The following is an 18,660-nucleotide window of genomic DNA, read 5'->3' as shown; positions in this document are numbered from 1 at the left end:
GATGTCATAGTATAGTAGGTCATTTTTACCTCTTTTTCGATGTCATAGTATAGTATGTCATTTTTACCTCTTTTTCGATGTCATAGTATAGTATGTCATTTGTACGCCTTTTTCGACGTCATAGTATAGTATGTCATTTTTACGCCTTTTTCGACGTCATAGTATAGTATGTCATTTTTACGCCTTTTTCGACGTCATAGTATAGTATGTCATTTTTACCTCTTTTTCGACGTCATAGTATAGTATGTCATTTTTACCTCTTTTTCGACGTCATAGTATAGTATGTCATTTTTACCTCTTTTTCGATGTCATAGTATAGTATGTCATTTTTACCTCTTTTTCGATGTCATAGTATAGTATGTCATTTGTACGCCTTTTTCGACGTCATAGTATAGTATGTCATTTGTACGCCTTTTTCGACGTCATAGTATAGTATGTCATTTTTACGCCTTTTTCGACGTCATAGTATAGTATGTCATTTTTACCTCTTTTTCGACGTCATAGTATAGTATGTCATTTTTACCTCTTTTTCGACGTCATAGTATAGTATGTCATTTTTACCTCTTTTTCGACGTCATAGTATAGTATGTCATTTTTACCTCTTTTTCGATGTCATAGTATAGTATGTCATTTTTACGCCTTTTTCGACGTCATAGTATAGTATGTCATTTTTACCTCTTTTTCGACGTCATAGTATAGTATGTCATTTTTACGCCTTTTTCGACGTCATAGTATAGTATGTCATTTTTACGCCTTTTTCGATGTCATAGTATAGTATGTCATTTTTACGCCTTTTTCGACGTCATAGTATAGTATGTCATTTTTACCTCTTTTTCGATGTCATAGTATAGTATGTCATTTGTACGCCTTTTTCGACGTCATAGTATAGTATGTCATTTTTACCTCTTTTTCGACGTCATAGTATAGTATGTCATTTTTACCTCTTTTTCGACGTCATAGTATAGTATGTCATTTTTACCTCTTTTTCGACGTCATAGTATAGTATGTCATTTTTACCTCTTTTTCGACGTCATAGTATAGTATGTCATTTTTACGCCTTTTTCGACGTCATAGTATAGTATGTCATTTTTACGCCTTTTTCGACGTCATAGTATAGTATGTCATTTTTACCTCTTTTTCGATGTCATAGTATAGTATGTCATTTTTACCTCTTTTTCGACGTCATAGTATAGTATGTCATTTTTACGCCTTTTTCGACGTCATAGTATAGTATGTCATTTTTACCTCTTTTTCGATGTCATAGTATAGTATGTCATTTGTACGCCTTTTTCGACGTCATAGTATAGTATGTCATTTTTACCTCTTTTTCGACGTCATAGTATAGTATGTCATTTTTACCTCTTTTTCGACGTCATAGTATACTATGACGTCTTTTTTGACGTCATAGTATAGTATGCCATTTTTACCTCTTTTTCGACGTCATAGTATAGTATGTCATTTTTACGCCTTTTTCGACGTCATAGTATAGTATGTCATTTTTACCTCTTTTTCGACGTCATAGTATAGTATGTCATTTTTACCTCTTTTTCGACGTCATAGTATAGTATGTCATTTTTACCTCTTTTTCGACGTCATAGTATAGTATGTCATTTTTACCTCTTTTTCGATGTCATAGTATAGTATGTCATTTTTACCTCTTTTTCGATGTCATAGTATAGTATGTCATTTTTACCTCTTTTTCGATGTCATAGTATAGTATGTCATTTTTACCTCTTTTTCGATGTCATAGTATAGTATGTCATTTGTACGCCTTTTTCGACGTCATAGTATAGTATGTCATTTGTACGCCTTTTTCGACGTCATTGTATAGTATGTCATTTTTACCTCTTTTTCGATGTCATAGTATAGTATGTCATTTGTACGCCTTTTTCGACGTCATAGTATAGTATGTCATTTTTACGCCTTTTTCGACGTCATAGTATAGTATGTCATTTTTACGCCTTTTTCGACGTCATAGTATAGTATGTCATTTTTACCTCTTTTTCGACGTCATAGTATAGTATGTCATTTTTACCTCTTTTTCGATGTCATAGTATAGTATGTCATTTTTACGCCTTTTTCGACGTCATAGTATAGTATGTCATTTTTACCTCTTTTTCGACGTCATAGTATAGTATGTCATTTTTACCTCTTTTTCGATGTCATAGTATAGTATGTCATTTGTACGCCTTTTTCGACGTCATAGTATAGTATGTCATTTTTACCTCTTTTTCGACGTCATAGTATAGTATGTCATTTTTACCTCTTTTTCGACGTCATAGTATAGTATGTCATTTTTACGCCTTTTTCGACGTCATAGTATAGTATGTCATTTTTACCTCTTTTTCGACGTCATAGTGTAGTATGTCATTTTTACCTCTTTTTCGACGTCATAGTGTAGTATGTCATTTTTACCTCTTTTTCGACGTCATAGTGTAGTATGTCATTTTTACGCCTTTTTCGACGTCATAGTATAGTATGTCATTTTTACCTCTTTTTCGACGTCATAGTATAGTATGTCATTTTTACCTCTTTTTCGATGTCATAGTATAGTATGTCATTTTTACCTCTTTTTCGACGTCATAGTATAGTAGGTCATTTTTACCTCTTTTTCGACGTCATAGTATAGTATGTCATTTTTACCTCTTTTTCGATGTCATAGTATAGTATGTCATTTTTACCTCTTTTTCGATGTCATAGTATAGTATGTCATTTGTACGCCTTTTTCGACGTCATAGTATAGTATGTCATTTTTACGCCTTTTTCGACGTCATAGTATAGTATGTCATTTTTACGCCTTTTTCGACGTCATAGTATAGTATGTCATTTTTACCTCTTTTTCGACGTCATAGTATAGTATGTCATTTTTACTCTTTTTCGACGTCATAGTATAGTATGTCATTTTTACCTCTTTTTCGACGTCATAGTATAGTATGTCATTTTTACCTCTTTTTCGACGTCATAGTAGTATGTCATTTGTACGCCTTTTTCGACGTCATAGTATAGTATGTCATTTTTACGCCTTTTTCGACGTCATAGTATAGTATGTCATTTTTACGCCTTTTTCGACGTCATAGTATAGTATGTCATTTTTACCTCTTTTTCGACGTCATAGTATAGTATGTCATTTTTACCTCTTTTTCGACGTCATAGTATAGTATGTCATTTTTACCTCTTTTTCGACGTCATAGTATAGTATGTCATTTTTACCTCTTTTTCGATGTCATAGTATAGTATGTCATTTTTACGCCTTTTTCGACGTCATAGTATAGTATGTCATTTTTACCTCTTTTTCGACGTCATAGTATAGTATGTCATTTTTACCTCTTTTTCGATGTCATAGTATAGTATGTCATTTGTACGCCTTTTTCGACGTCATAGTATAGTATGTCATTTTTACCTCTTTTTCGACGTCATAGTATAGTATGTCATTTTTACCTCTTTTTCGACGTCATAGTATAGTATGTCATTTTTACCTCTTTTTCGACGTCATAGTATAGTATGTCATTTTTACGCCTTTTTCGACGTCATAGTATAGTATGTCATTTTTACGCCTTTTTCGACGTCATAGTATAGTATGTCATTTTTACCTCTTTTTCGACGTCATAGTATAGTATGTCATTTTTACCTCTTTTTCGACGTCATAGTATAGTATGTCATTTTTACCTCTTTTTCGATGTCATAGTATAGTATGTCATTTTTACCTCTTTTTCGACGTCATAGTATAGTATGTCATTTTTACCTCTTTTTCGATGTCATAGTATAGTATGTCATTTTTACCTCTTTTTCGACGTCATAGTATAGTATGTCATTTTTACGCCTTTTTCGACGTCATAGTATAGTATGTCATTTTTACCTCTTTTTCGATGTCATAGTATAGTATGTCATTTGTACGCCTTTTTCGACGTCATAGTATAGTATGTCATTTTTACCTCTTTTTCGACGTCATAGTATAGTATGTCATTTTTACCTCTTTTTCGACGTCATAGTATACTATGACGTCTTTTTTGACGTCATAGTATAGTATGCCATTTTTACCTCTTTTTCGACGTCATAGTATAGTATGTCATTTTTACGCCTTTTTCGACGTCATAGTATAGTATGTCATTTTTACCTCTTTTTCGACGTCATAGTATAGTATGTCATTTTTACCTCTTTTTCGACGTCATAGTATAGTATGTCATTTTTACCTCTTTTTCGACGTCATAGTATAGTATGTCATTTTTACCTCTTTTCGATGTCATAGTATAGTATGTCATTTTTACCTCTTTTTCGATGTCATAGTATAGTATGTCATTTTTACCTCTTTTTCGATGTCATAGTATAGTATGTCATTTTTACCTCTTTTTCGATGTCATAGTATAGTATGTCATTTGTACGCCTTTTTCGACGTCATAGTATAGTATGTCATTTGTACGCCTTTTTCGACGTCATAGTATAGTATGTCATTTTTACCTCTTTTTCGATGTCATAGTATAGTATGTCATTTGTACGCCTTTTTCGACGTCATAGTATAGTATGTCATTTTTACGCCTTTTTCGACGTCATAGTATAGTATGTCATTTTTACGCCTTTTTCGACGTCATAGTATAGTATGTCATTTTTACCTCTTTTTCGACGTCATAGTATAGTATGTCATTTTTACCTCTTTTTCGACGTCATAGTATAGTATGTCATTTTTACCTCTTTTTCGACGTCATAGTATAGTATGTCATTTTTACCTCTTTTTCGACGTCATAGTATAGTATGTCATTTTTACCTCTTTTTTGACGTCATAGTATAGTATGTCATTTTTACCTCTTTTTCGACGTCATAGTATAGTATGTCATTTTTACCTCTTTTTCGACGTCATAGTATAGTATGTCATTTTTACCTCTTTTTCGACGTCATAGTATAGTATGTCATTTTTACCTCTTTTTCGACGTCATAATATAGTATGTCATTTTTACCTCTTTTTCGATGTCATAGTATAGTATGTCATTTTTACCTCTTTTTCGATGTCATAGTATAGTAGGTCATTTTTACCTCTTTTTCGATGTCATAGTATAGTATGTCATTTGTACGCCTTTTTCGACGTCATAGTATAGTATGTCATTTGTACGCCTTTTTCGACGTCATAGTATAGTATGTCATTTTTACCTCTTTTTCGATGTCATAGTATAGTATGTCATTTGTACGCCTTTTTCGACGTCATAGTATAGTATGTCATTTTTACGCCTTTTTCGACGTCATAGTATAGTATGTCATTTTTACCTCTTTTTCGACGTCATAGTATAGTATGTCATTTTTACCTCTTTTTCGATGTCATAGTATAGTATGTCATTTGTACGCCTTTTTCGACGTCATAGTATAGTATGTCATTTTTACGCCTTTTTCGACGTCATAGTATAGTATGTCATTTTTACCTCTTTTTCGACGTCATAGTATAGTATGTCATTTTTACGCCTTTTTCGACGTCATAGTATAGTTTGTCATTTTTACGCCTTTTTCGACGTCATAGTATGTCATTTTTACCTCTTTTTCGACGTCATAGTATGGTATGTCATTTTTACCTCTTTTTCGACGTCATAGTATGGTATGTCATTTTTACCTCTTTTTCGACGTCATAGTATGGTATGTCATTTTTACCTCTTTTTCGACGTCATGGTATAGTATGTCATTTTTACCTCTTTTTCGACGTCATGGTATAGTATGTCATTTTTACCTCTTTTTCGACGTCATGGTATAGTATGTCATTTTTACCTCTTTTTCGACGTCATGGTATAGTATGTCATTTTTACCTCTTTTTCGACGTCATGGTATAGTATGTCATTTTTACCTCTTTTTCGACGTCATGGTATAGTATGTCATTTTTACCTCTTTTTCGACGTCATGGTATAGTACAGGCATGTCCAAAGTCCGGCCCGGGGGCCAATCACGGCCCGCGGTCAGATTTTATACGGCCCGGTTCGGTTCCAGCTTCGGTTTTATAATGTATTATTTATGGCCCGCCTGCACTGTGAAACAGAATAAATAAATCATAAAACTTGAAACTGTAATTCCTCCTTTCACCAAATGGTGGCAGCACCACTTTAATACTATCAGTCTGCCTCCGTGCAGCGAACCGCTCTCCACTCATTTCTGCCATGGCCACTGCAAAGAAAACAAGTTGACAGTGAGGGCCGCCGCTTTCAAGAGAGATGGGAATTATAATACTTCACTGAAAATCAAGGCAATTGTGCTTGTCTAATTTGTAATGAGACGGTTGCCTTGTTTAAGGATTTCAACGTAAAGAGACACTACCAGAGTAAACATGCTAACACATACAACAAGCTAACAGGAAGTGACCGTGCTGAAAAACTGAAGCAGCTCCAAGCTGCCCTGGCATCACAACAGCGATTTCTTTGGGCCTGGGTCAAAAGAAAATACCACCAAAGCAAGCTACGAAGTGGCCATGTTAATAGCTAAACATGGCAAACCTTCTACTGAAGATACATTTATCAAAGACTGTGTTATGAAAATGGTGGAGAACATTTTGCCCTGAGAAGAAGCAAGAATTTGGGAAAAATGTTTGCCTGGCAGTAACAGTGTGGCACTGAGAGTTGAGGACATGAAACTGAGTGTTTTGAACGGCAACGTCTGTCACTATCAGCAGTGAAGAGCCAAAAGAACATTTATGCACCTGGATTTATGGCACTTATTTTTATTAAACTCTTGAGTAAGATTTGGTTATGAACCTGTAGATATTGTAAATGACAAGAGCAAAATTCACTTGTTTTAAGATTTAATAATAACTGACAACTTTGCATTACTTATAACTCCTGTTTAAAATGTTCTTGAGGCAAAGATATTTTTAAACTCATGTAAATTTAAGGTATTTCATACAGTTTGTTCAATGTTATCTGACTCTCCAGATATGAAAGAAAGGCAGAATTTGGGTTTTTAGAGTTGTTCTCATTTGCCTGAGTGGCTTATATTTGTTTTTTTGTCATTTGAAAAATAAAGATAATTGTGACAATGAAAATTGTTTTATAACAGTGTGTATTTGCATGACACTTTTGTAGTTAAAAAATGTCCGAACAAACTATTGGCCCCCAGGCATCTTGACTTTATCAAATCTGGCCCTCTTTGCAAAAAGTTTGGACACCCCTGGTATAGTATGTCATTTTTACCTCTTTTTCGACGTCATAGTATAGTATGTCATTTTTACCTCTTTTTCGACGTCATAGTATAGTATGTCATTTTTACCTCTTTTTCGACGTCATAGTATAGTATGTCATTTTTACGCCTTTTTCGACGTCATAGTATAGTATGTCATTTTTACCTCTTTTTCGACGTCATAGTATAGTATGTCATTTTTACCTCTTTTTCGACGTCATAGTATAGTATGTCATTTTTACCTCTTTTTCGACGTCATAGTATAGTATGTCATTTTTACCTCTTTTTCGACGTCATAGTATAGTATGTCATTTTTACCTCTTTTTCGACGTCATAATATAGTATGTCATTTTTACGCCTTTTTCGACGTCATAGTATAGTATGTCATTTTTACCTCTTTTTCGACGTCATAGTATACTATGACGTCTTTTTCGACGTCGAAAAAGACGTAAAAATGACATACTATAGTATGTCATTTTTACCTCTTTTTCGACGTCATAGTATAGTATGTCATTTTTACCTCTTTTTCGACGTCATAGTATAGTATGTCATTTTTACCTCTTTTTCGACGTCATAGTATAGTATGTCATTTTTACCTCTTTTTCGATGTCATAGTATAGTAGGTCATTTTTACCTCTTTTTCGACTTTATAGTATGTCATTTTTACCTCTTTTTCGACGTCATAGTATAGTATGTCATTTTTACCTCTTTTTCGACGTCATAGTATAGTATGTCATTTTTACCTCTTTTTCGATGTCATAGTATAGTAGGTCATTTTTACCTCTTTTTCGATGTCATAGTATAGTAGGTCATTTTTACCTCTTTTTCGACGTCATAGTATAGTATGTCATTTTTACCTCTTTTTCGACGTCATAGTATAGTATGTCATTTTTACCTCTTTTTCGACGTCATAGTAGGTCATTTTTACCTCTTTTTCGACGTCATAGTATAGTATGTCATTTTTACCTCTTTTTCGACGTCATAGTATAGTATGTCATTTTTACCTCTTTTTCGACGTCATAGTATAGTATGTCATTTTTACCTCTATATAGACGTCATAGTATAGTATGTCATTTTTACCTCTTTTTCGACTTCATAGTATAGTAGGTCATTTTTACCTCTTTTTCGACTTTATAGTATGTCATTTTTACCTCTTTTTCGACATCATAGTATAGTATGTCATTTTTACCTCTTTTTCGATGTCATAGTATACTATAATGTCGAAAAAGAAGTAAAAATGACATACTATACTATGAGGTCGTATAGAAAAAGAAATATTTGTCTTTTTCGTCATCATAGTATAGTGTGTGCCATTTGGCTTCATCTTCCACACACCCTCCAGTCCCCCTGTTCAAAAATTTTAACCGGAGGGTGTACTCCAATTATAGGGGGGGTCATACTCTTAAGCCTCCCTGGCATGGTCTATTCAGGGATCCTGGAGAGGAGAGTCCGTCGAATCGTCGAACTTCAGATTTAGAAAGAGCAGTGTGGTTTTCCTCCTGGTCATGGAACACTGGACCAGCTCTGCATCCTCAGCAGGGGGGTGCATGGGAGTTCGCCCAATCGGTCTACATTTGTTTTGTGAACTTGGAGAAGGTGTTCGATCTTGTGGTTGGTTCTCCGAGGCAGAAGACCAGGACGAAGTTTGGAAGTGTTTAATGGAAAACTGGTTAAATCCCAGGACAAACTAAGGAGCTGCTGAAGGACCCGCTGATCGTCCGAGCAGGCCAGCGTTCGCAGCGTTATTCAACCGTGTCAACAGTGATTACTTTCATGAGTTTATTTTTGACCTTTCATGAGTTTATTTTTGAAATCCCATGTTTTCTGCAATTGAAGACCCAAAGGTCTGTTTCCAAGAGAAATACTATTATTTGTAACTAAGGAGAATTATTGAACTAAAAAAAGAGAAAGACATTTACTTTTGAATTTCAGTTTCATAACAATTAAAACTTTCGTTTTTGAAATAGGTTAAAGCTTTCACAAATTTGAGACTGTTTTTTTAAGGAGTCCAGATTTTACAACTTTGTGTTTTATGTTTTTGGCAGTCTATTTATTTCAGGCAGAAATGGTTTTTTAATCAAACTACAGACCTGTTGGAAGTAATTCAGCATAGTCTAACTAGAGATGTAGGAAAAATTACCTGAAAAAAAAATAATCGCATAAATCTGACAAATGTTTGCAGTGTTAAATGCCGTGCACTTGCAGTCTTTATACAGCCACATGAGGACAGTGAAGTAAAAGTTTGTAGAGAAAGGCTCTTCGGACCGTCCTTCATTGTCTCTTAGTGAGAGGATATGCAGCTTTGATGTTTTCACAGCACAAAAAAAGAAAAAAAAATAGCTGAAGCTTCAACAAAAGCATTTTCCAGTTGAGCCCAGCTCAACATCAGCATGTTTTTTTACAAAAAGTCTATCAGGACATTGCAGTTGATAGTAAACATCACAGGTGGCAGTTCTGGATTGGCTGTAGCACATTCAGAAAAAAACAACAAAAAAACTCCTATATGGCAGCACTCATCTCAAAGAATAACACTCTTTATGTAGGAGTCTGAAGTTGCAAGGTGAAGCTAGAGTTTTAAACCAACACAACCTGAAAAACCTAGCTTCTTAGAGAGAAGAGATGCATTTTAACTTTAACTCCTGACCTGTGAAACTTGTTCTGCCCTGAACTCTTTATTTTTCCTCCTCAGGGTTCAAAGGGTTCTGAGGCAGTGCGCATGCCCCCTGAAGCCTCAGGTCTAAGAAAATCAGCATGTAAGTCATCTCTTCCTGTCATGTCTGCAATAAATCTTAAGACTGGATTCTTTTTTTTTTGGACAAATATTGTGAATAACCTTAGATCAGAGTGTGATCCTTGTACAAACTATTGTATTTACAACTCCTGCAGCTGTGAGATGCCAAACAGTTAATGTCTGCACCATAAAACATTCATTTTTACTTAGGCTGGGCTCAAATCTTCAGTCTTTTAATGAAATCAGTATGGAGCACTGTTTGTTTTTGCAGACATCAATCGAAGACGTCTCTGTCTTGTGTGGCGATGAGCCGGGACTCCCCGTGATGCAAAGTGAAGAAGGATTCTGGTTTCAGTCCCCTCTGCTCCAGGGCCTCTCTGAGACGGACCGGCGGCTCCAGGTAATACTGCAAGGAGGAGAGACGAGGTGAGGAAGTCTAAACTTAAATTATATTACCAGTTGTCCGACCTCATAATATACAGAGAAAAAAATTGGCAAGGTTTGTATATGTAAGAAAAATTTACCATGAACTGCAAAAGCCAGGCACTTAAGAAAACAATATTTACATATTAGTTAAGACTTAAAAATACTATTTCTTTCTACACTATGTGGGAGCCCTTTAATAACTGACTAGTAAAATTTCAGTAAATAGACCAAATATCTGCCAAAAATTAATGATTATTAATAGATTTTTTAAACAGATGAAAATAAGGGTCTAGAAAAGTCTGAAATTTTAATAGAACCCCAGTTTAGCTGGAATTTAACTTCAACCAATTAATTGTTGAAAGCTGTAGGAGAGAAGCATACGATGCTATTTATAGAAAAATAAAATAGTCAGTGTAGGAAAGAGGCCAAAAAAATCCTTTACCTGGTCCTGTTGTGTGAGTTAACGAATTTATCTGAACCTGCAATAGGACAACCTGAGGTAAACATCAGGATTACTGGCTTACAGAGCTCAGCTGAGTCACAAAGCTTACTGAGGTTTATGATCATGTAACAACACTGCCTGATGTTCCTGTCTCATTTATCTAAATGTCTAGTATTTAACTCAGTTGGCCTCATTTGTGACGTCATACTATATCTCTCTTTAGCTCAAAGTCTTAAAGTGAACTCTAGACTAAACAGCAGCACCACTGAGGATCAGAATGTGAATATTTTACACAGGGAGAAAAAGCCACAAGAAACTAACAGCCATTTTAAGACCATAGCAACTTTTTCTATATTCCAGTTCACTTAACAGTCTGGAAATTATAGTATTTGTTCTACACAGTAGGGTCACTAGTGCTGCACTGTAATCTTAAACTCAAGTCCTTCCTCCATTTCCCCTGAAATGGAGGAAGGACTTGAGTTTAAGAAGATAGAAATTTATGGTTTTATAATAAACACTGGTCAGTTAAAGGGTTCCCACATAGTGTAGAAAGAAATAGTATTTTTAAGTCTTAAATAATATGTAGATATTGTTTTCTTAACCCTGCCATTTTCTTTTTGGGTGTAGTACGAGGTCGAACAACTGGTTATATAATTTAAGTCTAGACGTCCTCACCAAGACCAATTTCTACCGTCCTAACAAATAGTAGACATTTAATTTACTCTTAAATTGTGTTGACACTGTATAAACGTAGACTGCGTCTATTTTAACTGAAGACATTACATGTAGTGACTGCTGCTGACTCTTTTCTAATGTCTTACCTCATAGGCGAGGGCGAAGGTCCCCCAGTGTATGGCTACAGACTGTTTGGCCTGAAGGTCCTGATGAATCTGAACAGCCTCCTCTGGATCCACATGCTGTCCCTTCATCACATCCCTGAGGACCCAACAGGAATTGACAGACGTCCTGCTTAATGCTTATTAAAATGCTGAAACTGAACATTAAGATAGTTTTGTATGTATGTGTATGAAAGGAAACCTTAAACCAAGTAGTACTGGCTTTACATTTGTATTTGTCTGCACATATTAAATAACTTCTATCATCCATGCGTTCATCTTCAGTCGTATTGATTATTGCAGCAGCGTCTTCACAGGTCTGACTAACAAATCAATCAAACAGCTGCAGCTGATCCAGAATGCTGCTGCTGGCGTTCTGACTAAAACCAGGAAGATAGAGACCATAACACCAGTTTTAAAGTCCCTCCACTGGCTCCCTGTAGCTCAAAGAATAGACTTTAAAATACTGTTGTTAGTTTATAAATCACTGAACGGCTTAGCACCACAATACATTAAAGATCTGCTGTTGTTGTATCAACCTTCCAGACCTCTCAGGTTCCGGTTCTGGTTCTGCTCTGCACTGCATCCCCAGAACCAGAACCAAACGAGGAGAATCAGCTTTCAGGATCTATGCACCACAAATTTGGAACAAACTTCCAGAAAACTGTAAAACAGCTGAAACACTGACTTCCTTTAAATCTCAACTAAAAACCCACCTGTTTAGGATTGTATTTGAAATGTAATCAATTACAAATTTATTGATGGAATTTGACTTAATGTCGTGTTTTGATTATTGATTCTATATTGCATTGTGTTTTTGTGTTTGATATGACGTAAAGCACTTTGAAATGCTTTGCTGCTGAAATGTGTTATACAAAATAAATTTGATTGATTGACTATGAAACGCATTAGTATGCCCCAGAAGTGCGCTAAGACCTGAAACTCTTTGTGCCTGATCTGCTGCGTGGGAGGATGTGCTACTCTACCTGGGCAGGTACGCTCCAATTGGGATTGCTGCGAGGTCGAATGGCCCAAAGCGGCGCCCGATCTCCTGGAAGGACGGACAGTAGCCTGTGTCGCCGGCGAAGAAGAATCGATGGTTGGGACCCAAAACAGACCAGCTACTCCATAAAGACTGAAAAGAAACAAATAGTTAAATAGTTCAATTCTGACCGTTTTAGTGCAGCAGAAAATGAAAGAAAGATTTTCATGGAGAGAAGGAGTTTTGCCCTTTTTGTTTAATCTTTCTTCTCCACTGAAAAATGTTGGGCTGCAGACTCTTCAATAAAGTGCTTCTATCACACATTTCTGATCATTTGTCCAACGATGACATCACAGCACTCAGATAATCAGTGTGGTTTATAAAACCGAACTGATGGCAGTCCCCACACACTACAACATTTACTATCAAGTACCCTGTTATCATCCCACGCTGTCCGTTTGCTCCAGTGCTGAGAGGGCGTGCAGACAAACGTGACGTTGTCGTGACTCGGGACGCAGTTTTCCTCCCACCAGTCCAGCTCCATCACGTTCTCACAGCCCATCTTGGCCAGCCAGTCCATCAATCCCAGGGGCACGAACCTGTTAAAACATGCATCGTATTTCACAGGAACACCGTGGAAGGTGGGGGGGAAACCATTTGGGACACATACCAGCGTAGCTCCCCTCCAAAGCGTGTATTAAGGCTGGCAACAGATCCAGCATCCAGGTGATCGTAATGAGAGTGGCTGATGAGGACGGCATCTATCCTCGGCAGCTGTTTGTAGGAGAGGAGGGGGCTGAATAAAGCAAAGTTTGATTCAAAGGATTCTGTTTGTTCACAAAGTAAAAGCGAGAAATGAAAGATCTTCAAACCTGCTCCACTGTGCAGGGGGGTCCTCTGTATCGTTTGGGCCCCATGAACTGAAGAAATGATGCTCTCTGGCTGAAAATGGGGTCGGTCAGAATGTTGACCCCCTCCATTTCGACCAGAACTGTGGCGTGGCCCAGCCAGGTTACCCTCATACCAGCATGAGAGTCCAATGCTTCTGGATTCTGGACAAAGTAGGGCTCCAATACTGGGAGTTCACTGTCCAGGACCTGTGGGAACAGCAGGAGGACAGAAGAAACTTAGACTGACTACAAAAAAACAAAAATTATTTTAAACACACTCATCTTTCAACTATATATTTTTGTATTTGTAAGTGTTAACAGCTAAATACTAGGGAGTCTGTTAAGAAAACCTATCAGAGGCTGCAGAGGACAATGACCTTGTAGCTAAAAGTTGCTTTAAAGTTTTGCCTCAGCTGAGTTGAATACAAATGGATGCCACACTTTTCAGGTTTTCATAAGACCAATCATTTTTTCTACAACTTCACAATTGTGTGCTCTTAAGTTATCACATAAAGTTCAATAAATAGACAACATACAAACAACTGGTGCAAATAAAGAATTCAATGTGTTGCTGAGTGAAAGCAGCCTTTAAGGCCCGATAATCCCTCAATGAAAGCAGCAAAGTTTCCAGAGGCAGCTATAAATAACAGCATGTTGGCTCAGGGCTGTGAAAGATGAGCTTGTGATACTAATTAAGAGCAGAGCGGTAAGCTGACTCCATAAATGTAAGCACCGCAAACTTGGTTCTTCTTTCTCTAGTCCACTGATAAAACATTGTTTTTTTTATTTATTTCTGAATTATCTACAGTAAAATAAAGTGACTTGCAGGGTTTAACATGCAAGTGGTTTCCCACCTCTTTGCTTGTTGGCACATTGCTGTGATTTTTATCCAGCACCAGAAATCTGAACAGCATAGAGTACGATGGAAAACGCCACGTTGGCCAGGGGTTTGTCCAGCGACCATGTTTATCCCGACAGGACTTCGTCACCTCCTCCTGCATTCAAAAATAAACACACCTGAGATACAGCATGACATTTATGTGAACTCTGAAGAGACTTGAATGTTCGGAGTTGGTGAACAGAAGGAGGAGGGTCGTTACCTCCAGTCGGTAGTCCAGACGGAAACTCTTACGGGAAGAGCGGGAGGAGCTGCTCTTCCTCAGGGTTCGAGGATCCACCTTTCCACCTTCAGCACCTTGAGGCAAATCACCATCCTAAATACAAAGAGCCATTTAAAAAGAATTTAAGTGTTGAGAACTTGGCACCAAAATCAGCAGAAACTCATCCTGACATGCATGTTTGTTCAGGATTAAAAGTGTGATGGTTACCTCCACCAGGCCTGTTGTCTCTTCCAGCTCTGCTCTGTCTGAGGATCTTGGTTTCTCCATGTTTCTACCAGCAACACATCTGTAACAGCACACAGACAATTACATTACTAAACCTTCACACCGCTGACTCATTTACCTACAGTTGACAGTTAAGCTGTAATACTTTGCATGTTTTTTTACTACCAGTTCAGTATCCAAATGAAACCTGCTACTTGGTGAGACCACTTAACTACTTCCACTCAAATTCAGAAACCTACCTGTGTTAAAAGTCGACATTTGCCTCAACTGTTAAATCTGTACCGACGCCGAAGTTGGGAGCAGAAATTGAAGAAGCAATGAATTACCCAATAGCTTTGACAGTTGGTGATATTTTGCAACGGTGGCTGGTCAGTAACTCGTCTGCAAATGTCGGACACAAAGAAATTCTGGAGAAAAATACTTCAGGCAAACAGAGATTTGTCCTCCAGTAAGGAAACAAGTCAATGCATAAACCTGAAAGGTTTAGATCAGACCAGATGCATGTGTTAGATGGAACCAGTCAAAGTCTAGACTTAGATCAAGTTCATATTTATAAAAATAAAAAATAAAATGTGATGTTCATTGATGCTGTCCGTCAAATCTGACTGAAATAAAACTGTTTTGTAAAAAGGCATCTGCAAATTTTGATCAATATCTTGCATGCATCGCTTTCATACCACTGTAAAATTTTGCATAATTTTGTGTTGATCCATGACTGTTAATCTGCACCCATGTTGCAAAGAAACAAACTTCCCTCTCCAGACAGGCAAAGCTGATGGAGACAAACTAAAAAATATGCTTGTGATGTGAAATGTGGTTCAACACAGTATTGACTCAGGAGGAAAAAATACAGCTCAACAATAATTTCAACAATTTCTGCATTATGCACAATTTAATGTTGATACACAACTTAAAATCCAAATAAAATGCATTAAATATTGTATTTGTATTTGTAATTGACTTCTGGAAGTACTTTTGGAAGCTACCTGCACAGCTCTGGACTAGACTAAATGCACTCAAAACTTCAGGAAAAGCGTGACAACATTTTGAACGAGTTGCTCATTTTGAGTGAACACCCAAGCAGATCTAATCAAAGCCTCTCATGTTATTTCCTACACTCCCCAATACACCACTCAGTGTTTTCTACACACCCTTACAACTGAAAAGGAAACACCCATGTTGCATTAGAGAAGACACACTGTATGCTGAACAGAAGTACGCTATGTGGAGACATATGAACACAGGACAGGCAACCAAAGCCTCAGCAACACTTTCCCTCTCCAAGCCCTTAGGCTACAGCATCCTGCTGATGCACTCAGCCTCATGAATGGACTGTACACAGACTGTGGGAAAACAATGGTGCATTGTGGGTGAGTGACCTGTGCGGTCAGACAGATGTGGTCAAGTAAACAAGAAACTCAAAACACTCCTCTTAAAACTCCACTCATTAACCAGACAAGTGTCAGAAGAGGAACACTTAGGAAACTGGTGTTAGCAGTTTCCACATGTTAGCCTGTTAGGCGTGCACACATCAACACTTGCAAAAATTCACAACTTATTTATTGATGAATATATTTAAACTGCTCGTCTCATACCAGCAGTAAAATAAATATTAAAAAATATTTATTTTTTAATAAAATGTTTTATTTTATTAAAAAATAAAATAAAATAAAAGGTTTTAGATACCCGACAAAACAAAGCGCTCGCCGCACATCATTTAAATGCCAGCATCTCCTCAGGCTTCGCAACGGACTACAAAACCCCTTCGTCCGGAAAACGTACCTGAAGAAAAAGCTCAACCAGAACAACCCCAGCTGCTCCTCTACCGGGCAGCCATGTCTGTTTACGCCGTTTCACCGGGAGTTGGTGGCGTCATTCGGCGCCCGCAGGTTACGTTACCGCCGCGCTGACGGGCAAAGACCAGCATGAAGGAGGCGGAAGACCAGGAGGGCGCTTCTCTACGATGGCGGGCCGAGTTCTGGTGCATTAGGTGTCGCGGTTGGATAACGACTCGGTACCAGCTCCGTTTCTGTGACGTCGGCGGTAAAGCTGCGGTCACGTGACTACCGTGTAAACTCACCGAAGCCCGCAGGAGGTTTAATAAAGGAGCCACTGAATCACATCTCTACTGTTTTCTGTCCCACTGGACTCAAAAAAATTAAATAAATATGCCAAAGCAATATAATATCAAATTTAAAACATGTTTGTGTAGAAAAATCACATGCCATTTTATGTCTCTTTTGTATTTTCCATTTACATATGAAAAAACACATGCATGTTAAAGTGAAACAGCTAAGTGTTAACTCCATTGTGCTATGTATGTATCCATACACGTGTACTTCAAAAATACACCGGAACATTTTTGTTTCTCTGTCTAACATTGTATGAAACAAACTTAAGGTCGGGAGGATCACCAACATTTAAACTCCCTGCTGATTTAATGCTCTACATCTGTAGCAAACTTCCAAAAAAAAAAAAAAAATTCAAAAATACTCAAACACAAAGTCCCTTAAAGCTAAAAAAAAAAACATGCCTTCAATTAATAACATCTGAAACATTATTAATTGCAGTTTGTGTTCCAACTTTTCATTACTGTACTGCAATGTAATGTTTTCATCATGTAAAGAGTGTTGAGTTGATGAAATGTGCTACACCAATAAACTTGCCTTGCGTTTAAGTTAACTTTGTATATTTGAAGGAAACGCCTCAGACACACTGATGCCTTGTGTGTCATCAAGAAGAGACAAAAAGAAAACAGACAATTATCAAGAGGGAAAAACTAGGACAATTTGATGTCTGATGGTGAAATGTCCAAAATGAGCACATCAACTCTGCTGGAGACAGTATCCTTACAGCGAAACACGTCCCCTAACAAAATGGGATGTGTTAGTCTGAGAAGAAACAATTACTCCAACAATAACAAAGCCAGATTACAGTTTGCCATTGCACTCAAGAACAAACACCTCAAGTCTTTTCACGAAACAAGAATTGAAGTGACAGGACTTAATGACTATCAATGTAATTGGAAAATATGGGTGAGTCTTGCAAGCCTGAGCATGAAAATAAAGCTTATATGGAAATATAGAAACATCAGCAGTTTGGACACACTTGGGTATATTTATACTAAAAATCAGATTTTAACTATATGCAGCAAGGCTCGACTTGAACTCAGGGTAAATATGGCCAATAGCACCACATTAAACTGGGTTTCTTTCCCCGACTAAAGAATGACAAATTAAAACTGGAGATAAAAATCAGTGTAATCAGGATTTAGTAGTTCTCATCATTGTGTCTGCAACTGGCCAAGGCGTGGCATAAAGAGTTTAAATAAATGTATTTTTTCTCTCCTTCAACTGTCTGACACCAGCAAAAACACTGTAAAGCAAAGTGGTTTTAGAGCAATATAAAATCTTTAAATAAATATAAAATGTACTAATCCAATGTCAGCTGATCACACATCCAGTTGCTACTTTCTTTGTACGAAGTGTGTGACGTCAATGTATGCTTAGTCCTGACAGCTCAATTCAATAAAACACTAATAAAAACAAAACCAGAACAATGAACAGTAGAGCCAGGAATTAGCCCATAAATACAGACATACTGTATATGCAGCAGAAATCCAACTTACCCAGAGGTACTCCACCTGAGGGACACCTGAAGACAATTTAGTCCAACAAGATTTACGAATTTCCGCGGCGAACTCGCGTGGTTATATTTACGGTTGTAAACAAATATTTGCATATATTTTAAAAACCCGGTTTCCATTCTAACACGCGACGTGCTTTCACGTTTTCATATTAGACCGAAGCAAAGTTTTACATGCAACACTAGTTCAATGTCCGGACAGGAAAAAAAAAAAAAAACTGTTAC

General features: G+C 37.0%; 2 protein-coding genes across 6 annotated transcripts in view; one reads left to right on the top strand and one right to left on the bottom strand.

The window, feature by feature from the left end:
- gns (glucosamine (N-acetyl)-6-sulfatase) overlaps positions 1 to 11,842 on the top strand; it is a 25,479-nt gene extending 13,637 nt beyond the window's left edge. For 2 of the 4 annotated variants that reach the window (XM_023350342.1, XM_023350340.1), the window contains exons 14-15: positions 9,827 to 10,268; positions 11,565 to 11,842. In XM_023350342.1, the coding sequence (XP_023206110.1) occupies positions 9,827 to 9,878 (52 nt within the window). In that variant the 3' untranslated portion in view covers positions 9,879 to 10,268; positions 11,565 to 11,842. Of the gene's footprint in view, positions 1 to 9,826; positions 10,269 to 11,564 lie in introns of those variants that run through there. The other 2 variants (XM_023350341.1, XM_023350343.1) reach the window with 2 other exon arrangements.
- Positions 10,086 to 18,660, bottom strand: napepld (N-acyl phosphatidylethanolamine phospholipase D). 2 transcript variants are annotated; one of them, XM_023350344.1, is made up of 10 exons: positions 18,419 to 18,660; positions 14,773 to 14,851; positions 14,545 to 14,658; positions 14,299 to 14,439; positions 13,427 to 13,651; positions 13,225 to 13,328; positions 12,988 to 13,153; positions 12,559 to 12,707; positions 11,558 to 11,672; positions 10,086 to 10,274 (listed from the first exon to the last, which is right to left on the bottom strand). In XM_023350344.1, the coding sequence occupies exons 1-10, from the start codon at positions 18,553 to 18,555 to the stop codon at positions 10,143 to 10,145; spliced, it is 1,362 nt and encodes a 453-aa protein (XP_023206112.1). In that variant the 5' UTR covers positions 18,556 to 18,660; the 3' UTR covers positions 10,086 to 10,142. The 2 variants fall into 2 exon arrangements, with proteins under 2 accessions (XP_023206112.1, XP_014330342.1); XM_014474856.2 differs by lacking the exon at positions 18,419 to 18,660 and adding an exon at positions 16,573 to 16,853.

The sequence above is a fragment of the Xiphophorus maculatus genome, chromosome 17 (genome assembly GCF_002775205.1).
Source record: "Xiphophorus maculatus strain JP 163 A chromosome 17, X_maculatus-5.0-male, whole genome shotgun sequence".
NCBI classification, from domain to species: Eukaryota; Metazoa; Chordata; class Actinopteri; order Cyprinodontiformes; family Poeciliidae; genus Xiphophorus; species Xiphophorus maculatus.
Note: the sequence above shows the minus strand (reverse complement) of the source record. Positions and strands in the feature narration are given on the sequence as shown.